This window comes from Myxine glutinosa, chromosome 13 (genome assembly GCF_964187855.1).
Source record: "Myxine glutinosa chromosome 13, kmMyxGlut1.1, whole genome shotgun sequence".
Lineage (NCBI taxonomy): Eukaryota > Metazoa > Chordata > Myxini > Myxiniformes > Myxinidae > Myxine > Myxine glutinosa.
In genome coordinates, this window is record NC_136273.1 from 104619771 (window position 1) to 104642051 (window position 22281).

Here is a 22281-nt window from a genome sequence, read left to right on the forward strand (position 1 = left end):
GTCACTCCAGTTAATGTGTTTGCAGTCGTGTGAGTTGTACCTTTTTCAAACAGAGGTAAGGCTAATGAAGTATTTTGACAACAGAGGTGAGGAAAGCCAATCCAGCAACAATGGAACCAAGAGGAAATGCCATACAATCACACATGTGCAATGTGTTACATATTTATGTGAATGTATGTGAATTACCATTCAGGTCTTTGCTTATCCATGCGTAGTAGATTAAGGGTTGTTGTGGTTGGAGGGTCAGGAGCCCTTCTGAAAAAGTGTCCGGAAACGGAAGTGACCGGAAACGGAAGAGAAAAAGACACGAGGAAGAAAAAGGACGAGGATTCTTCTTCCTCGCCCCGCTCCGACGAAAGGTGGGATTGATTGAGCCGTGTGGAAAAGCGGCGTTCCCGAGCCCGTCTGGCGAGAGGAGTTACCGGGACGGATACCTGCCCGGTGGACGTCAAACTGTCGTGTGGCCGTGCACCGACCCAGCGTTTGGCACCGTTCGTGACACCGTCTAAGAAGACGCGTACGGGTCGCCCGTTGGGGCCTAACACGTCTTGCAAGCGGCGTGGGGCTTTTGGCTTGCTTTCCCGTACCCGCTTCGCGTGGCCACGAGGGGCTGCAGCCGGGGTGCCGGGTACGATACCTGCCCGGTGGAAACACGTCCACCCGGGGTTCGTTCAACCGCCCGAGTGCGGCGACGCCGACCATCATCTTGGTCAGGAGGGGCCCAGAGACATTGTGCGGGACCGAGACCAAAAGGGGGGCGTGAGTACTCACGGGGACACACACATATAAGATGGCCATCTTAATCATAGGGAATTGATTGTGGATTGGGAATTGTTGCTGGTTGTTTATTGTTGATTGCTCGGGGAAAATCTCCGTGGTTGTATCATTGAAATTGTATGGTATCATTACCATTGAAATATATCCTTGAACATCAGTTGTCTCTTGGGTGGAATTCATATGGATTGCGTGGCGAAAGCGCATATATAATACAACTTTCTGGCGAAGTTCCTCTCACGGTCCGGGGGTCACCGAGACCAGGTATTCACCGAGGGGACCACGTAACAGAATTGGGGGCTCGTCCAAATTACGATTCGCAATTGGGTCTACGTCCGGGATCTAAAAGTGTATTTGTATAAAATAATAAAATAATATTTTTATTAATTAAAATTTATTAATTAAGTATTAATTGGTAAATTTTTGGGGAAATTGGGGTAAAGTCTTGGGTGAAGGTTAACAGGTGTTAACGATAGTCACCATGGCGTTTGTGGCACAGAACTTTGCGGTAACACCGAGTGAGGCACAGTTCCGAGCGTTACTAAAGTCGGACCTCTTGAAATTGGCCAAACATTTTAACGTGGAGGTCCGAACTAATTTGAGGAAGGCAGAGTTGCAGGCCACGGTGATACAATCTATGGTGGGATTAGGAACATGGGACGAGTTAGCCTGGGAGTGGCTACCCGAAGAACCAGAAGACGTGGAGCTCCGGAAACTGGAGTTGCAATTACGGAGCCAGGAACGGATCAAAGAAGAAGAAAGGAAAGCAGAAGAGAGGAGAGAAGAGAAACAAGCAGAGGAAAGGAGAGTGGAACGAGAACTCCAGGAAAGGTTAGCAGAAGAAGAAAGGAAAGCAGAAAAGGAAAGATCAGAAGAAGAAAGGAAAGCAGAAGCGAGGAGAGAAGAGAAACAAGCAGAGGAAAGGAGAGTGGAACGAGAACTCCAGGAAAGGTTAGAAGGGAGAAAAGCAGAGGAGAGGAGAGCTGCAAGGGACCTCGAAGCAGAGGAGAGAAAAGCGGAAAGGGAATTAAAGGAACGTGACATGGAGCTTCAGCAAGAAATCAAATTCAAGGAGCTGGAGTTAATGAGAGAACGGGGAGAGGCACCACCCTTGCTGACGGGGTCGACACCTAACCAGAAAACCTGGGATGTGGGCAGACATGTGAGGCTGGTTCCACCGTTCAGTGAAAAGGAAGTCGCGAAATTTTTTCCACACTTTGAGAAAGTGGCTCGACAATTAAACTGGCCGGAGGAGGCCTGGACCATACTCGTGCAAAGTGTGCTGGTGGGGAAAGCTCAGGAAATTTATTCGGCGCTACCAATGGACCAATGTGCAGATTATGAGGTACTGAAGAAGCACATCCTCAAAGCCTATGAGTTGGTTCCGGAAGCTTACAGGCAAAAATTCAGGAATGCCAGGAAGAGGGAGAGTGAGACCCATGTGGAGTTTGCCAGAGTGAAAGAAAACATGTTTGATCGGTGGTGTGAGTCAAAAAGAGTCGGGAAAGACTTCGAAACATTGCGGGACTTGATCCTGGTGGAGGAATTCCAGCAGTGTGTCCACGAGGACATCAAAGTGTACCTGCAGGAAAAGAAAGTACCAAAGTTGTGGGACGCAGCCACCATGGCAGATGATTATGCTTTAACCCACTGAATAGGGGTCCATGAACCTAACTCCTCGCCTAGATCTCCGCAGGGGAGGTGGGGAACAGCAGGTGCGGAGAGCGACAATACATGGCGGCGACCTCGAGAGGATTATGGGGACAACGCGGATACCCCACCTGGTCGAAATCAGAGGGATGCGGGCCCAAGACAAACTTACATTTCGGGGGGCCCAAGGCAGACCACGAGTTTTTCCTCCGGGCCTACTTGCGCTTTTTGCAAGAAACCTGGACACTTGATGTCCAGTTGTTACCGCATGAAAAGGGAAGACCCAGAGCGGAGTCCGACTATTACGACTCCAAATGCAATGGCCATTGTGAGAAATCGCCATCAAAAGGGTTACCAGCCATTTATTTCAGAGGGGTTTGTGTCACTGGATGGAGCCTCGACTAACCGGAGACCGGTTAGGATATTGAGAGACACAGGGGCACATCAATCTTTAATGCTTGAAGGCATTTTGCCATGGTCCGAGGAGACGGCAACGGGGGATAGTGTTCGTTTACAGGGGATCGGGGGCGGTGTTAGTGCTCCCCTTCATGTCATCCATTTGGAGTCCGGTTTGGTGTCAGGACCGGTCACCGTCGGTTTACAAGCCACGCTTCCTGTAGAGGGTGTATCTGTGGTTATCGGGAATGATTTGGCCGGGGGTCAAGTTTATGGTAACCTGAGGGTTGGTAAAGAGCCCAGCAGGGAAAATAACACCACACCAGCTCGGGATGGCGACAAAAGTGCCAAGTTATTTGTAGGGGGACTGAACTTCAAAACAGAGGAAGAAGTTCTGACCTCTGTCTTCAACAGATATGGGCCGCTGGGGGAAGTGCGGTTGGTAAGAGACTGGGAAACGCAACAGTCAAGAGGGTTCGGCTTTGTCACGTTTGCCAGCACAAAAGACGCCAGAGAGGCAGAGAAGAATTGGAATGGCAAGGTTTTGGAGGGTCGGACCATAACAGTAGGGAAGGCATTTCGTAGGCGTCGAGAGGTCTACAGGAGAGGACAACTGGGCGGTAGTTTTGGTGGTGGCCGCAACCAATATTATTATGGAGGCTCCCTGAGTTACGGCCGCTCCCGAAGGAAGGATTGGCAAAGTAGTGGCCGAGAAGGAGACCGCTATTCATGGGACTACAGGGACAAGTGGTCCCACCCTAATTATTAGGGAAGTTCTGAGAAGTTGAAGCACTGAAGGCGGCGGAGCCGCCGAGCCAAGATTCCTACACGGATTAACCGTGAACGCCGTTCCTAAAGGCGTCCATGTAGTGAACTTTCATGCACGGACTAACCGTGAACTCCACGTTCCTCAAGGTGACCATGTAGAGAACTTTCCTGCACGGACTAACCGTGAACTCCACGTTCCTAAAGGCATCCATGTAGTGAATACTCGGCTTGGCCTCCCGGATAAAGTGCTATCGAGTTGCTTAACTTTGGATCTTTGATCAACCCCTTAACCTTCATTCACAAGAAACTGACGGTCAAAGTCAGAGGGTCATGAGATGGAGTTTGATTTGGCAGGGACAATGTCGTTGCTGGTGCTTAGTCCAGAGTGAGTAATCTGGAGGGGTTGTGGTGAAATTTTGGTTGCTTTATTTTTAAGTGATAACTGTGCCCGGGGGGAACTGATAATGTGGGGGGGTTGAGTTATCTGGTTTGTTTCTCCAAATTGGCCGGCAAAGAAAGTTTTCGCTGGGTTCAAACTTTCTTTCTTGAAGGGGGGGAGTGTTACATATTTATGTGAATGTATGTGAATTACCATTCAGGTCTTTGCTTATCCATGCGTAGTAGATTAAGGGTTGTTGTGGTTGGAGGGTCAGGAGCCCTTCTGAAAAAGTGTCCGGAAACGGAAGTGACCGGAAACGGAAGAGAAAAAGACACGAGGAAGAAAAAGGACGAGGATTCTTCTTCCTCGCCCCGCTCCGACGAAAGGTGGGATTGATTGAGCCGTGTGGAAAAGCGGCGTTCCCGAGCCCGTCTGGCGAGAGGAGTTACCGGGACGGATACCTGCCCGGTGGACGTCAAACTGTCGTGTGGCCGTGCACCGACCCAGCGTTTGGCACCGTTCGCGACACCGTCTAAGAAGACGCGTACGGGTCGCCCGTTGGGGCCTAACACGTCTTGCAAGCGGCGTGGGGCTTTTGGCTTGCTTTCCCGTACCCGCTTCGCGTGGCCACGAGGGGCTGCAGCCGGGGTGCCGGGTACGATACCTGCCCGGTGGAAACACGTCCACCCGGGGTTCGTTCAACCGCCCGAGTGCGGTGACGCCGACCATCATCTTGGTCAGGAGGGGCCCAGAGACATTGTGCGGGACCGAGACCAAAAGGGGGGCGTGAGTACTCACGGGGACACACACATATAAGATGGCCATCTTAATCATAGGGAATTGATTGTGGATTGGGAATTGTTGCTGGTTGTTTATTGTTGATTGCTCGGGGAAAATCTCTGTGGTTGTATCATTGAAATTGTATGGTATCATTACCATTGAAATATATCCTTGAACATCAGTTGTCTCTTGGGTGGAATTCATATGGATTGCGTGGCGAAAGCGCATATATAATACAACTTTCTGGCGAAGTTCCTCTCACGGTCCGGGGGTCACCGAGACCAGGTATTCACCGAGGGGACCACGTAACAAATGTTACACAGCTGATAATGCAGGTGAAAATCAGAATGCCTCCACTCGGTGTTTGTTTCCAAATCATGTGTCTCAAACCCATTGCTCTGTGTACACACCTTACCCAGTCGTACCCAGCTGCTCCTGGACTCTGTTTCCTTCTCTCCCATGCTTATTCTGCTGTCTCAACAATGGATGAAAGTCCTCAACCCTCAACAGGAATTCAGAACTGTCTCCCTTGACATATCACCTGCTTTGATACGGTCTGGCACCTCGCTCTGCTCACCAGACTCTCCTCCTATGGTATCCATGGAAATCTCCACGCATGGCTTGCTGACTTCCTCTCCTATCATAGTCAATGTGTGGCTCTAAATGTAATTCTCTCATCTCCCCTTCCTGTTCAGGCTGGAGTTCCCCCAAGGTAGTGTTCTGCGCCCTGTGCTTTTTCTGGTCTTCATTAATGATCTCTCCGACTCTCTGGAAAATCCTTTCTATCTCTTTGCTGTTGACTCGACTATGCCGCTCCATATCTCAACCCTCAGATCGAAAAGCAGCAGCCTCTTCACTCTCTGCAGACCTGGACAAAATCACAAACTGGTCCAACAAGCGGAACATGTCTTTCAATTCTGACAAATCTCACACTCTCACTAGGTCTCTCCGAAAAGACCGTCTGGACAACCCTCCCATCTACTTTCTCAACAATCCTCTCTAAGAAGTTCTGTCACTCAAGCTTTTGGATCTCACTATCTGCCATTAATTTTCCTGGGGAAACCACGTTTCCAAGCTGGTCTCCAAAGCCAGTCGCCGACTGGGCATCCTCCGTCGTGCGAAGTCCTTCCTTGGTACACCTGAGCTCCTCACCACAAACAAAGCTTTAATCCACAGCTCAATGGAATGCTGCTCTCCCCTCTGGGCCGGTGCTCCTGCCTCGCACCCAGTTTCGGCTTTCAGAATCATTGGAATCTCCCGCGATGAAGCTGTTTCTGTGGGACTTTCACTCTCTCACCCCAGGCAGGTTGGTGGTCTTTCTGTCTTCTACCGACTCCTTTCCGGCCTTGCTCCCCCTGTTCTGTCTGTGCTGTCCCCCAAATATTCCTACAGGTCGCACAAGATCTGACAGCAACCCTCTTCTGGTGAAACTGACAAAATGAAGACTCTCTGCTCACCTTCACTCTTGCACTCCTCTTTTCTCCCGCCTCTGGAACAAACTCCCTAACTCTCTTCAATCCCTCTCCTCCCTCCAGGTCTTCAAAACAGCTGTTCACCACCATCTCTTATCTTCCCCCATCCAAAACCTTGATCTTTTCCACGCCATTCATACACCCCAAAATACACCTCCTTCAAATTCCGTTTTCTTTCCTGAAAGTCCTCGAGGTGCCCATCTTGTTTATCCTGTGTAGCCCGCCCTAGCCCTCTCCCTTCCACAGATCTCCCGATGTCCCTGTTCTCTACTGTTGTTATGTTTCCCTCTCTCACACCCTCTTGTCTCCCACCCCCTTATTATATGTTGTATGTGTTAGCTTTTACATGAGCCTCGACCTGGTATAAAATATAGATGTATATATATGTATATACCGTATATATGTATATGTATTTATATATACTAGGGCATGCCCGTACTATATATATATCTAAAATTATATCCCCCCCCCCCCTCTATTTACATGAAATGGTTTGGTCCATTCGCAAAGCCAAAGCGAACGGCTTGCGAGTACGGTGACAATCCCCCCCCTCTATTTACATGAAATGGTTTGGTCCAAAGCGAACGGCTTGCGAGTACGGTGACAATCCCCCCCCTCTATTTACATGAAATGGTTTGGTCCAAAGCGAACGGCTTGCGGAGTTTGGTAAAGAAATCGCCATAGCGTGCACAAACGCGCAGGAAAGCGAAAGAATCGCAAATTAGTTTTAAAACATAGTTTAACGCCAACATAGCGGCAACATAGTTTGCCAACGTGAAATAAATGAATACGCTCTCAAATGTGCCGTCTGAGGCAGAGTCTGTTCGCCACGTTCGGCACACGTGATAACTCGCTGCTCTCTGATTGGTTGAATCGTTTTTTGGACATAGCTCGGTAACTACTTGTCCGATTAATATGAAACCTTGAAAAGGCACATCCTCGGGTCCCCAGCAATATACCTGGCAAGTTTCAAGTATATCGGACCCGTGGTTGTCGAGAAACAGCGGTCACAGACATACAGAGATTACTGGAATTATAGATAGATATGTATATATATATAAGGAAGTGGGAGAGGCCATGAGGGTGATTCCATGCTACATGTAGAAAATGGCAGGTGGATGCAGATGGCATGGCAGGTAGATGAGGATGGCATGGTACATGGAGAAAATGGCAGATAGATGCAGATGGCATGGTACATGGAGAAAATGGCAGATATATGTGGATGGCATGGTAATTGGAGAAAATGGCAGATGGATGCAGATAGCATGGTAAATGGAGAAAATGGCAGATAGATGCAGATGGCATGGTAAATGGAGAAAATGGCAGATAGATGCGGATGGCATGGTACATGGAGAAAATGGCAGATAGATGCGGATGGCATGGTAAATGGAGAAAATGGCAGATAGATGCGGATGGCATGGTAAATGGAGAAAATGGCAGATAGATGTGGATGGCATGGTAATTGGAGAAAATGGCAGATAGATGCAGATGGCATGGTAAATGGAGAAAATGGCAGATAGATGTGGATGGCATGGTAAATGGAGAAAATGGCAGATAGATGTGGATGGCATGGTAATTGGAGAAAATGGCAGATAGATGTGGATGGCATGGTACATGGAGAAAATGGCAGATAGATGTGGATGGCATGGTAATTGGAGAAAATGGCAGATAGATGTGGATGGCATGGTAATTGGAGAAAATGGCAGATAGATGTGGATGGCATGGTAAATGGAGAAAATGGCAGATAGATGCGGATGGCATGGTAATTGGAGAAAATGGCAGATAGATGCAGATGGTATGGTAAATGCAGAAAATGGCAGATAGATGTGGATGGCATGGTAAATGGAGAAAATGGTAGATAGATGTGGATGGCAAGTTAATTGGAGAAAATGACAGATAGATGCAGATGGCATGGTAAATGGAGAAAATGGCAGATAGATGCAGATGGCATGGTAAATGGAGAAAATGGCAGATAGATGCGGATGGCATGGTAAATGGAGAAAATGGCAGATAGATGTGGATGGCATGTTAATTGGAGAAAATGGCATATAGATGCGGATGGCATGGTAAATGGAGAAAATGGCAGATAGATGCGGATGGCATGGTAAATGGAGAAAATGGCAGATAGATGTGGATGGCATGGTAATTGGAGAAAATGGCAGATAGATGCAGATGGCATGGTAATTGGAGAAAATGGCAGATAGATGCAGATGGCATGGTAAATGGAGAAAATGGCAGATAGATGCGGATGGCATGGTAATTGGAGAAAATGGCAGATAGATGTGGATGGCATGGTAAATGGAGAAAATGACAGATAGATGTGGATGGCATGGTAATTGGAGAAAATGGCAGATAGATGCAGATGGCATGGTACATGGAGAAAATGGCAGATAGATGCGGATGGCATGGTAATTGGAGAAAATGGCAGATAGATGTGGATGGCATGGTAAATGGAGAAAATGACAGATAGATGTGGATGGCATGGTAATTGGAGAAAATGGCAGATAGATGCAGATGGCATGGTACATGGAGAAAATGGCAGGTCGACGCAGATTGCATGATGCGTGGGTTGGTGTAGGATGTGACGTCACACATGCTTTGGGGGTTAATGGCAGGGCAAAGATTGACGTGTGTGGGGTTGTGTAGGGTGTGACGTCACACATGCTTTGTTTGTAATGGTATTACAACGAATGACGTGTTTGTGGTGGTTGGTGTGGGGTGTTACGTTATGGAGGGAAATTGAACGAGCTAATTAGACAAAGCCATGTTGATTGAAAATGATACTGTTTGTGCAGGAGGAACCACGAATTATGTAATCAAGGAGGAGAACCCTCCAGATCTGGTTCCTGGTACCACTCCTCTTATCTACATCAATGTAAAAGGTACAACCCACTTTTGTGTTTGAGAATAATCAAGGTCTGCACCACAGGCTTTATTCCAAATGTCTGCCAAAAGCGCACTCTTCTTCTTCTTCACCGGATATATATATACTAGCTTGGTGAGGCGAGCAGTCGTTACTGAGGAGCGGGCTTATTTTAGCTGAGGATAATGACTGTACCTGAGTTACTGTGTTGTCATGATTTACACCAATCATAATACAAACAATTATTTTGCACAAATTTATTGCTGTGTTTGTGATATTACATTTTTATAGGCAATTTAGGTTGAAGATTTAGGTTGAAAAAATATATAAAATTAAAAAAAGAACCCCTCAGCACATACATAGGGGAGGGGGAGGTGCACACTGGAGGTTTGGGAAGATTACACCTCACCACCACGTAATTCAAAACACCTCACCACCACGTAATTCAAAACACCTCACCACCACGTAATTCAAAACACCTCACCACCACGTAATTCAAAACACCTCACCACCAAGTAATTTAAAATACCTCACCACCACATAATTCAAAACACCTCACCACCAAATAATTCAAAACACCTCACTCCGATGTAATTCAAAATAATTGTCAGCCAAATCAGCTCATTTATCGTTTCCTCGTTTAATGCCATGCAGGATCTTTGGCCAAATCGGCTCATTTCCTCGTTTAATGCCATCAAGGATCTTGGGCCAAATTGGCTCATTTCCTTGTTTAATGCGAGATCTTGCGAGATCTTGGAGACGGCGGCAGGGATTTTCGAAGCTCCACACGGTCTCCACGTTTTTCGAAGTTAAGTCTGTTCACAATTGTATTTTGTCGAAACTGTATTTATCTTTCGGTGTGTGAAGTTATTGTGTGCAACTTTGGTTGTTTCTCGGTGTTTATCTTTCATAAATTGATCGTCTGTTTGCCGTGTCGCGAGCAAGGCCTTTGCCGCGTCGCGAACGATTTGAAATCGAAGTTAAGTGATTGTTCCCATTTGTATTTTCGTTAAAACTGTATTTATTTATGGTGTTGTACGTATATTGTGCTCCGACGAAGATTTTTCGGTGCAAATCTTTCATACCTGTATTGAAAATCGTGTTAATTCGTGTCGTGTCTTGAGGCCTTGTACAGTGTGCACTGTACAACCTTGAGGCTTTGTTTTTCTCTCAGCGGTCCGTCGTTTGTGATCCAATAACTTTCGTTCTCTGTATTCCCAGTCTTTTCACCCATAGCCTACTTCCTTGTGTAAATCTCAACTCAAAAAAAAAAAAAAAAAAAAAAAAAAAAAATTCCTTCTCTGTTCTCATTCGTTTATTCATTCTTATTCGTTCGTTCGTTCTTCGACCACGTGTTTCTCCCCCATTTCCCCAGATAGTTTTCACTCATTAACCTTCAATGTTTACACTTTCCCCTCAAGTTATGTATTCCGTCATATTTTATAACACCTTTTTCTTCTTCTTCTTTAAAAGGCTGCTTTCGACTTGCTCACCAAATCAATTCATCCCAAAAAAAATATCCATCTCCTATAGTGCCTTTTTTCTACATTCCCTAAACTCTCCTGCACTCCATCCTCCATCCAGCGTCCTTAAACGTATTTTTAACTCGAAGGTCACAAGAAACTCATTTTGCAATAAATGTTCGTTTCCCATAAATCGTACACTTTCAAAAATCCAATCTCACCCCTCCCCTCCAAATCTTCCCCATAACCCCTCCCCTCCAAATCTTCCCCATCACCCCTCCCCTCCAAATCTTCCCCATCACCCATCCCTTTCAAATCTCCCCCCTTGCCCCCTCCCTCCTAAACTCCCCCCTCACCCCTCCCCTTCAAATCTCCCCACCCTCATTGCTTCTCAATTTCCCCCCTCTCACTCCCCCTCCTCAAAGCGTCCTCCCGGCTTCTTCCCCCTTCAAATTCTCACCTCCATCTCCCCCAACCTTCTGCCTCGCTCTTCCCCCTCCTCAAATAACACCTCAATGTGGCTCACCCAATCACCATCAAACCTTTTGTCCGCCCCATCCTTCCCTTTCTCCGAGCTATTCTGAAATCTCTGACACACCTTCAACAGCTCTCCCTACCTCTTCCACCTCTTCCACATCTTACCCTACCCCTCCTCCCCCCTGTTCTGTATCTGATGCTCCCCCTTCCTCTTCATTAACGGTATGGACCTCAAACATCCGGGGCCTTCGTTCAAACTTAACTGATCTCTCCATACAGGTTGCTTCTGTCAAACCAGACGTGATCTGCTTAACAGAAACTTTCCTCCTTTATGATGTCTCTGATTCCATAGTATCTCTCCCGGGCTACTCCCTCCTCCGGTATGATAGACCTGAGCCTCGTCCTGGAGGCGGGGTTGCTATCTTTATCACAAACTCTCTTCCTCACTCGCCCTGCACTGCACTCTCTCCACCTCACCCCCAGGAATACCTCTGGCTACGGCTTCCCCTTCGCTCCCACCTCTTGTTCATATGTGTGTTGTACCGTCCACCAAACAGTGATGACTCCATCTACATCTCGCTGTCTGATGATATGGACCAACTTCTATCTACTCATCCCAACTCTCTCTTCCTCATATGTGGTGATTTCAACTGTCATCATGCCAGTTGGCTGGGTGTGGGTACCTCTCTCACCAGCCATGGCTCCTCAGCAAAGGACTTCTGCGACTCACTGGGACTGACACAATCTGTCAATTTCCCGACCCGGATCTCGGTCAACGGAACATCTTCTCTTCTGGACTTGGTTATGACTAACTTCCCTGAAAATGTCTGCTGCTCTTCTTCTGCTCCGATCGGATCATCTGATCATGTCCTTGTTAAAGTGGACATCTCTCTGACCATCCTCAGGGAGCCTGCTCAGCGTCGACGAGTCTGGCATTTCACTCAGGCCAACTGGCACGGTCTTCAAGCAGCCATCAATCATCTGGACTGGTCTCCCATCTCTACCACCTCTGACATCAACTCATCCTGGGAATTCTTCCAAAGTAAATTGCTCTCTCTCATGCACAGATTTATCCCATCTCGTCTTCAGTTGTCATACCCTTCCTCCCGTCCATGGTACACGGAATCTTGTGGTGAGGCTGTTGCCCAGAAACAACTTGCCTTCGTCTCCTGGAAAGCAAATCCAACGGAAGGAAATCTCATTTCCTTTCACAAAGCCCGAAACAAGTGTGTGTCCACCCTCAGGAGAGCCAGGAAACAATATCTCTCCGTTCTCAAGACCGAACTCTCTTATCTGTCTCCCTCTTCCAAATCCTGGTGGCGTCTGGTCAAATCCGTTTCTGGTGTTTGTTCCCCCTCCATCCCCTCCCTTACCTCAAACGGCTACACAGCTGACTCCGCACGTGAAAAAGCTGAATGCCTCAACTCTGTGTTTGCCTCTAAATCTTGTGTCCCAAACCCATCCCTCTCTGTACCCACCATACCCAGTCGTACCCTGCTGCTCCTGGACTCCATGTCCTTTCCTCCTGACAAGGTGGAAAAGTTTCTGTCAACCCTCGACTCTGATTCTGCAACTGGACCCGACGGCATCAGCCCACGGGTCCTAAAATCCTGCTCTGCTGCTCTATCTCACCCTCTCTCTGTTCTTTTCACCCTCTCTTTTGCTCAAGGTCAACTGCCATCTGCTTGGAAATCAGCCAACATCACCGCTTTGCACAAAAAAGGTGCAAAAACAGATCCTAGCAACTACAGACCAATCAGCCTTCTCCCAATTATCAGCAAAGTCATGGAATCCATCATTGCTTCGGATATGAAATCTTTCCTCTTCTCCAATGGCTTGATCTCTGATCATCAATTTGGTTTCAGACCAGGTCGCTCTACTCTGGACATGCTGCTTCTGCTGTCTCAACAATGGATGGAGGTCCTCAATGCCAAACAGGAAATTAGAGCTGTCTCCACATTTCCAAGCTGGCCTCCAAAGCCAGTCGCCGACTGGGCATCCTCCGTCGTGCGAAGTCCTTCCTCGGCACACCTGAGCTCCTCACCACATACAAGGCTTTCATCCGCAGCTCAATGGAATACTGTTCTCCCCTATGGGCCGGTGCTCCTGCCTCACACCTAGCTCGGCTTCACGCTGTTGAAACCAAAGCTTTCAGAATTATTGGAATCTCCCGCGATGGAGCTATCTCTGAGGGCCTTTCACTCACTCACCGCAGGCAGGTAGGTGGTCTTTCTGTCTTCTACCGACTCCTCTCCGGCCTTGCACCCCCAGCTCTCTCTGTGCTCTGTCCCCCAAATATTCCTACAGGTCGCACAAGATCTGCCAGCAACCCTCTGATGGTTAAACTGCCGAAATCTCGGCTCTCTGCTCACCTTCACTCTTTCATTCCTCTTTTCTCCCGCCTCTGGAACAAACTCCCTCACTCCCTTCAATCCCACTCCTCCCTCCAGGTCTTTAAAACAGCTGTTCACCACCATCTCTTATCTTCCCCCATCCAAAACCTTGATCTTTTCTACCCCCGCTAATTCACCCCAGATCCACCTTGTTTGAAATTCCAACTTCTTTCCTGGAAGTCCTGGCAGTGTCCATATGTTTTATACCTCTCACACCGCCCCCTTCCCACGCCCCCCCCCCCAAAGCCCTCGCCCTCTCTCAGATCTCTCGATGTCTCCATGTCTCTCGGTCCCTGCTCTCAAATGTTGTGTTTGTGTCCTTCCCCCTCTCTCCCCATCTTGTGTACCGCTCCCTATGTTATATGTTTTATGTGTCGGTTTGTCTTTCTGTGTGATTAATGTTCGCTCTTTCACGAGCCTCGATCTTGTATACAAAAAAAAAAAAAAAAAAAAAAATGCCATGCAGGATCTTGGGCTGAATTGGCTCATTTCCTTGTTTAATGCCATGCAGGATCTTGGACTAAATTGGCTCATTTCCTTGTTTAATGCCATCAAGGATCTTGGGCCAAATCGGCTCATTTCCTTGTTTAATGCCATCAAGGATCTTGGGCCAAATTGGCTCATTTCCTTGTTTAATGCCATGCAGGATCTTGGGCTGAATTGGCTCATTTCCTTGTTTAATGCCATGCAGGATCTTGGACTAAATTGGCTCATTTCCTTGTTTAATGCCATCCAGGATCTTGGGCCAAATCTGCTCATTTCCTTGTTTAATGCCATCAAGGATCTTGGGCCAAATTGGCTCATTTCCTTGTTTAATGCCATCAAGGATCTTGGGCCAAATTGGCTCATTTCCTTGTTTAATGCCATGCAGGATCTTGGGCTGAATTAGCTCATTTCCTTGTTTAATGCCATGCAGGATCTTGGACTAAATTGGCTCATTTCCTTGTTTAATGCCATCAGGGATCTTGGGCTAAATTGGCTCATTTCCTTGTTTAATGCCATGCAGGATCTTGGGCTAAATTGGCTCATTTCCTTGTTTAATGCCATGCAGGATCTTGGGCTAAATCTGCTCATTTCCTTGTTTAATGCCATCCAGGATCTTGGGCCAAATTGGCTCATTTCCTTGTTTAATGCCATGCAGGATCTTGGGCCAAATCGGCTCATTTCCTTGTTTAATGCGATGCAGGATCTTGGGCTGAATTGGCTCATTTCCTCGTTTAATGCCATCCAGGATCTTGGGCCAAATCGGCTCATTTCCTCGTTTAATGCCATCCAGGATCTTGGGCCAAATTGGCTCATTTCCTTGTTTAATGCCATCCAGGATCTTGGGCTAAATTGGCTCATTTCCTCGTTTAATGCCATCCAGGATCTTGGGCCAAATCGGCTCATTTCCTCGTTTAATGCCATCCAGGATCTTGGGCCAAATTGGCTCATTTCCTTGTTTAATGCCATCCAGGATCTTGGGCTGAATTGGCTCATTTCCTCGTTTAATGCCATCCAGGATCTTGGGCCAAATTGGCTCATTTCCTTGTTTAATGCCATGCAGGATCTTGGGCTGTATTGGCTCATTTCCTCGTTTAATGCCATCCAGGATCTTGGGCCAAATTGGCTCATTTCCTTGTTTAATGCCATGCAGGATCTTTGGCCAAATTGGCTCATTTCCTTGTTTAATGCCATGCAGGATCTTGGGCCAAATCGGCTCATTTCCTTGTTTAATGCCATGCAGGATCTTGGGCCAAATTGGCTCATTTCCTTGTTTAATGCCATGCAGGATCTTGGGCCAAATCGGCTCATTTCCTTGTTTAATGCCATGCAGGATCTTGGGCCAAATCAGCTCATTTCCTTGTTTAATGCCATGCAGGATCTTGGGCCAAATCGGCTCATTTCCTTGTTTAATGCCATGCAGGATCTTGGGCCAAATCGGCTCATTTCCTCGTTTAATGCCATCCAGGATCTTGGGCCAAATTGGCTCATTTCCTTGTTTAATGCCATGCAGGATCTTGGGCCAAATTGGCTCATTTCCTTGTTTAATGCCATGCAGGATCTTGGGCCAAATCTGATCATTTCCTTGTTTAATTCCATGCAGGATCTTGGGCTAAATTGGCTCATTTCCTTGTTTAATGCCATGCAGGATCTTGGGCCAAATTGGCTCATTTCCTTGTTTAATGCCATGCAGGATCTTGGGCTAAATTGGCTCATTTCCTTGTTTAATGCCATGCAGGATCTTGGGCTAAATTGGTTCATTTCCTTGTTTAATGCCATCCAGGATCTTGGGCCAAATCTGCTCATTTCCTTGTTTAATGCCATCCAGGATCTTGGGCTAAATCTGCTCATTTCCTTGTTTAATGCCATGCAGGATCTTGGGCCAAATCGGCTCATTTCCTCGTTTAATGCCATCCAGGATCTTGGGCTGAATTGGCTCATTTCCTCGTTTAATGCCATGCAGGATCTTGGGCCAAATCGGCTCATTTCCTTGTTTAATGCCATGCAGGATCTTGGGCTGAATTGGCTCATTTCCTCGTTTAATGCCATGCAGGATCTTGGACTAAATTGGCTCATTTCCTTGTTTAATGCCATGCAGGATCTTGGGCCAAATCGGCTCATTTCCTTGTTTAATGCCATCCAGGATCTTGGGCCAAATCGGCTCATTTCCTCGTTTAATGCCATGCAGGATCATGGGCCAAATTGGCTCATTTCCTTGTTTAATGCCATGCAGGATCTTGGGCTAAATCTGCTCATTTCCTTGTTTAATGCCATGCAGGATCTTGGGCTAAATCTGCTCATTTCCTTGTTTAATGCCATGCAGGATCTTGGGCTAAATCTGCTCATTTCCTCGTTTAATGCCATGCAGGATCTTGGGCTAAATCTGCTCATTTCCTTGTTTAATGCCATGCAGGATCTTGGACTAAATTGGCTCATTTCCTTGTTTAATGCCATGCAGGATCTTGGGCCAAATCGGCTCATTTCCTCGTTTAATGCCATGCAGGATCTTGGGCTAAATTGGCTCATTTCCTTGTTTAATGCCATGCAGGATCTTGGGCTAAATCTGCTCATTTCCTTGTTTAATGCCATGCAGGATCTTGGACTAAATTGGCTCATTTCCTTGTTTAATGCCATCCAGGATCTTGGGCTAAATTGGCTCATTTCCTTGTTTAATGCCATGCAGGATATTGGGCTAAATTGGCTCATTTCCTTGTTTAATGCCATGCAGGATCTTGGGCTGAATTGGCTCATTTCCTCGTTTAATGCCATCCAGGATCTTGGGCCAAATTGGCTCATTTCCTTGTTTAATGCCATGCAGGATCTTGGGCTAAATTGGCTCATTTCCTCGTTTAATGCCATCCAGGATCTTGGGCCAAATCTGCTCATTTCCTTGTTTAATGCCATGCAGGATCTTGGGCTAAATTGGCTCATTTCCTCGTTTAATGCCATCCAGGATCTTGGGCCAAATCTGCTCATTTCCTCGTTTAATGCCATGCAGGATCTTGGGCTAAATTGGCTCATTTCATTGTTTAATGCCATGCAGGATCTTGGGCCAAATCTGCTCATTTCCTCGTTTAATGCCATCCAGGATCTTGGGCTAAATCTGCTCATTTCCTTGTTTAATGCCATGCAGGATCTTGGGCCAAATCGGCTCATTTCCTCGTTTAATGCCATGCAGGATCTTGGGCCAAATCGGCTCATTTCCTCGTTTAATGCCATGCAGGATCTTGGGCTAAATCTGCTCATTTCCTTGTTTAATGCCATGCAGGATCTTGGGCCAAATCGGCTCATTTCCTCGTTTAATGCCATCCAGGATCTTGGGTTAAATTGGCTCAATTCCTTGTTTAATGCCATCCAGGATCTTGGGCCAAATCTGCTCATTTCCTTGTTTAATGCCATGCAGGATCTTGGGCCAAATCTGCTCATTTCCTTGTTTAATGCCATGCAGGATCTTGGGCTAAATTGGCTCAATTCCTTGTTTAATGCCATCCAGGATCTTGGGCCAAATCTGCTCATTTCCTTGTTTAATGCCATGCAGGATCTTGGGCCAAATCTGCTCATTTCCTTGTTTAATGCCATGCAGGATCTTGGGCCAAATCTGCTCATTTCCTTGTTTAATGCCATGCAGGATCTTGGGCTAAATTGGCTCATTTCCTCGTTTAATGCCATGCAGGATCTTGGGCCAAATCTGATCATTTCCTTGTTTAATTCCATGCAGGATCTTGGGCCAAATCTGCTCATTTCCTTGTTTAATGCCACGCAGTATCTTGGGCTAAATTGGCTCATTTCCTCGTTTAATGCCATGCAGGATCTTGGGCCAAATCTGATCATTTCCTTGTTTAATTCCATGCAGGATCTTGGGCTAAATTGGCTCATTTCGTCGTTTAATGCCATGCAGGATCTTGGGCCAAATCTGCTCATTTCCTTGTTTAATGCCATGCAGGATCTTGGGCCAAATTGGCTCATTTCCTTGTTTAATGCCATGCAGGATCTTGGGCCAAATCTGATCATTTCCTTGTTTAATGCCATGCAGGATCTTGGGCTAAATTGGCTCATTTCGTCGTTTAATGCCATGCAGGATCTTGGGCCAAATCTGATCATTTCCTTGTTTAATGCCATGCAGGATCTTGGGCTAAATTGGCTCATTTCGTCGTTTAATGCCATGCAGGATCTTGGGCCAAATCTGCTCATTTCCTTGTTTAATGCCATGCAGGATCTTGGGCTAAATTGGCTCATTTCCTTGTTTAATGCCATCCAGGATCTTGGGCTAAATTGGCTCATTTCCTTGTTTAATGCCATCCAGGATCTTGGGCCAAATCGGCTCATTTCCTCGTTTAATGCCATCCAGGATCTTGGGCCAAATCTGCTCATTTCCTTGTTTAATGCCATGCAGGATCTTGGGCCAAATTGGCTCATTTCCTCGTTTAATGCCATCCAGGATCTTGGGCCAAATCTGCTCATTTCCTTGTTTAATGCCATCCAGGATCTTGCGCTAAATTGACTCATTTCCTTGTTTAATGCTATGCAGGATCTTGGGCTAAATTGGCTCATTTCCTCGTTTAATGCCATCCAGGATCTTGGGCCAAATAGGCTCATTTCCTCGTTTAATGCCATCCAGGATCTTGGGCCAAATTGGCTCATTTCCTCGTTTAATGCCATCCAGGATCTTGGGCCAAATCTGCTCATTTCCTTGTTTAATGCCATCCAGGATCTTGCGCTAAATTGACTCATTTCCTTGTTTAATGCTATGCAGGATCTTGGGCTAAATTGGCTCATTTCCTCGTTTAATGCCATCCAAGATCTTGGCCCAAATAGGCTCATTTCCTTGTTTAATGCCATCCAGGATCTTGGGCTAGATTGGCTCATTTCCTTGTTTAATGCCATGGCAAAGTTGGCTCATTTCCTTGTTTAATGCCATGCAGGATCATGGGCCGAGTTGGCATATTTCCTCATTTAATGCCATGCAGGATCATGGGCCAAGTTGGCTCATTTCTTTGTTTAATGCCATGCAGGATCATGGGCCAAATCGGCTCATTTCCTTGTTTAATGCCATGCAGGATCTTGGGCCATATCGGCTCATTTCCTTGTTTAATGCCATGCAGGATCTTGGGCCAAATCGGCTCATTTCCTTGTTTAATGCCATGCAGGATCATGGGCCAAGTTGGCTCATTTCCTTGTTTAATGCCATGCAGGATCATGGGCCGAGTTGGCATATTTCCTCATTTAATGCCATGCAGGATCATGGGCCAAGTTGGCTCATTTCCTTGTTTAATGCCATGCAGGATCATGGGCCAAGTTGGCATATTTCCTCATTAATGCCATGCAGGATCTTGGGCCAAATCGGCTCATTTCCTTGTTTAATGCCATGCAGGATCTTGGGCCAAATCAGCTCATTTCCTTGTTTAATGCCATGCAGGATCTTGGGCCAAATCGGCTCATTTCCTTGTTTAATGCCATGCAGGATCTTGGGCCAAATCGGCTCATTTCCTCGTTTAATGCCATCCAGGATCTTGGGCCAAATTGGCTCATTTCCTTGTTTAATGCCATGCAGGATCTTGGGCCAAATTGGCTCATTTCCTTGTTTAATGCCATGCAGGATCTTGGGCCAAATTGGCTCATTTCCTTGTTTAATGCCATGCAGGATCTTGGGCTAAATTGGCTCATTTCCTTGTTTAATGCCATGCAGGATCTTGGGCTAAATTGGTTCATTTCCTTGTTTAATGCCATCCAGGATCTTGGGCCAAATCTGCTCATTTCCTTGTTTAATGCCATGCAGGATCTTGGGCTGAATTGGCTCATTTCCTTGTTTAATGCCATCAGGGATCTTGGGCTAAATTGGCTCATTTCCTTGTTTAATGCCATCCAGGATCTTGGGCTAAATCTGCTCATTTCCTTGTTTAATGCCATGCAGGATCTTGGGCCAAATCGGCTCATTTCCTCGTTTAATGCCATCCAGGATCTTGGGCTGAATTGGCTCATTTCCTCGTTTAATGCCATGCAGGATCTTGGGCCAAATCGGCTCATTTCCTTGTTTAATGCCATGCAGGATCTTGGGCTGAATTGGCTCATTTCCTCGTTTAATGCCATGCAGGATCTTGGACTAAATTGGCTCATTTCCTTGTTTAATGCCATGCAGGATCTTGGGCCAAATCGGCTCATTTCCTTGTTTAATGCCATCCAGGATCTTGGGCCAAATCGGCTCATTTCCTCGTTTAATGCCATGCAGGATCATGGGCCAAATTGGCTCATTTCCTTGTTTAATGCCATGCAGGATCTTGGGCTAAATCTGCTCATTTCCTTGTTTAATGCCATGCAGGATCTTGGGCTAAATCTGCTCATTTCCTTGTTTAATGCCATGCAGGATCTTGGGCTAAATCTGCTCATTTCCTCGTTTAATGCCATGCAGGATCTTGGGCTAAATCTGCTCATCTCCTTGTTTAATGCCATGCAGGATCTTGGACTAAATTGGCTCATTTCCTTGTTTAATGCCATGCAGGATCTTGGGCCAAATCGGCTCATTTCCTTGTTTAATGCCATGCAGGATCTTGGGCTAAATCTGCTCATTTCCTTGTTTAATGCCATGCAGGATCTTGGACTAAATTGGCTCATTTCCTTGTTTAATGCCATCCAGGATCTTGGGCTAAATTGGCTCATTTCCTTGTTTAATGCCATGCAGGATATTGGGCTAAATTGGCTCATTTCCTTGTTTAATGCCATGCAGGATCTTGGGCCAAATTGGCTCATTTCCTTGTTTAATGCCATGCAGGATCTTGGGCTAAATTGGCTCATTTCATTGTTTAATGCCATGCAGGATCTTGGGCTAAATTGGCTCATTTCCTTGTTTAATGCCATGCAGGATATTGGGCTAAATTGGCTCATTTCCTTGTTTAATGCCATGCAGGATCTTGGGCCAAATCGGCTCATTTCCTCGTTTAATGCCATCCAGGATCTTGGGCCAAATCTGCTCATTTCCTCGTTTAATGCCATGCAGGATCTTGGGCTAAATTGGCTCATTTCATTGTTTAATGCCATGCAGGATCTTGGGCCAAATCTGCTCATTTCCTCGTTTAATGCCATCCAGGATCTTGGGCTAAATCTGCTCATTTCCTTGTTTAATGCCATGCAGGATCTTGGGCCAAATCGGCTCATTTCCTCGTTTAATGCCATGCAGGATCTTGGGCCAAATCGGCTCATTTCCTCGTTTAATGCCATGCAGGATCTTGGGCTAAATCTGCTCATTTCCTTGTTTAATGCCATGCAGGATCTTGGGCCAAATCGGCTCATTTCCTCGTTTAATGCCATCCAGGATCTTGGGTTAAATTGGCTCAATTCCTTGTTTAATGCCATCCAGGATCTTGGGCCAAATCTGCTCATTTCCTTGTTTAATGCCATGCAGGATCTTGGGCCAAATCTGCTCATTTCCTTGTTTAATGCCATGCAGGATCTTGGGCTAAATTGGCTCAATTCCTTGTTTAATGCCATCCAGGATCTTGGGCCAAATCTGCTCATTTCCTTGTTTAATGCCATGCGGGATCTTGGGCTAAATTGGCTCATTTCCTTGTTTAATGCCATGCAGGATCTTGGGCTAAATTGGCTCATTTCCTTGTTTAATGCCATCCAGGATCTTGGGCCAAATCTGCTCATTTCCTTGTTTAATGCCATGCAGGATCTTGGGCCAAATCTGCTCATTTCCTTGTTTAATGCCATGCAGGATCTTGGGCTAAATTGGCTCATTTCCTCGTTTAATGCCATGCAGGATCTTGGGCCAAATCTGATCATTTCCTTGTTTAATTCCATGCAGGATCTTGGGCCAAATCTGCTCATTTCCTTGTTTAATGCCACGCAGTATCTTGGGCTAAATTGGCTCATTTCCTCGTTTAATGCCATGCAGGATCTTGGGCCAAATCTGATCATTTCCTTGTTTAATTCCATGCAGGATCTTGGGCTAAATTGGCTCATTTCGTCGTTTAATGCCATGCAGGATCTTGGGCCAAATCTGCTCATTTCCTTGTTTAATGCCATGCAGGATCTTGGGCTAAATTGGCTCATTTCCTTGTTTAATGCCATCCAGGATCTTGGGCTAAATTGGCTCATTTCCTTGTTTAATGCCATCCAGGATCTTGGGCCAAATCGGCTCATTTCCTCGTTTAATGCCATCCAGGATCTTGGGCCAAATCTGCTCATTTCCTTGTTTAATGCCATGCAGGATCTTGGGCCAAATTGGCTCATTTCCTCGTTTAATGCCATCCAGGATCTTGGGCCAAATCTGCTCATTTCCTTGTTTAATGCCATCCAGGATCTTGCGCTAAATTGACTCATTTCCTTGTTTAATGCTATGCAGGATCTTGGGCTAAATTGGCTCATTTCCTCGTTTAATGCCATC

The 22281-nt window shown here is 46.4% G+C and overlaps 1 protein-coding gene across 1 annotated transcript in view; it reads left to right on the plus strand.

Annotated features, from left to right (window-relative positions):
• LOC137439162 (complement C3) overlaps positions 1–22281 on the plus strand; it is a 421636-nt gene that overhangs the window by 217693 nt on the left and 181662 nt on the right. The window contains exon 23 of the mRNA XM_068134902.2: positions 9015–9101. Coding sequence (XP_067991003.2) covers positions 9015–9101 — 87 coding nt within the window. The remainder of the gene's footprint in view (positions 1–9014; positions 9102–22281) is intronic.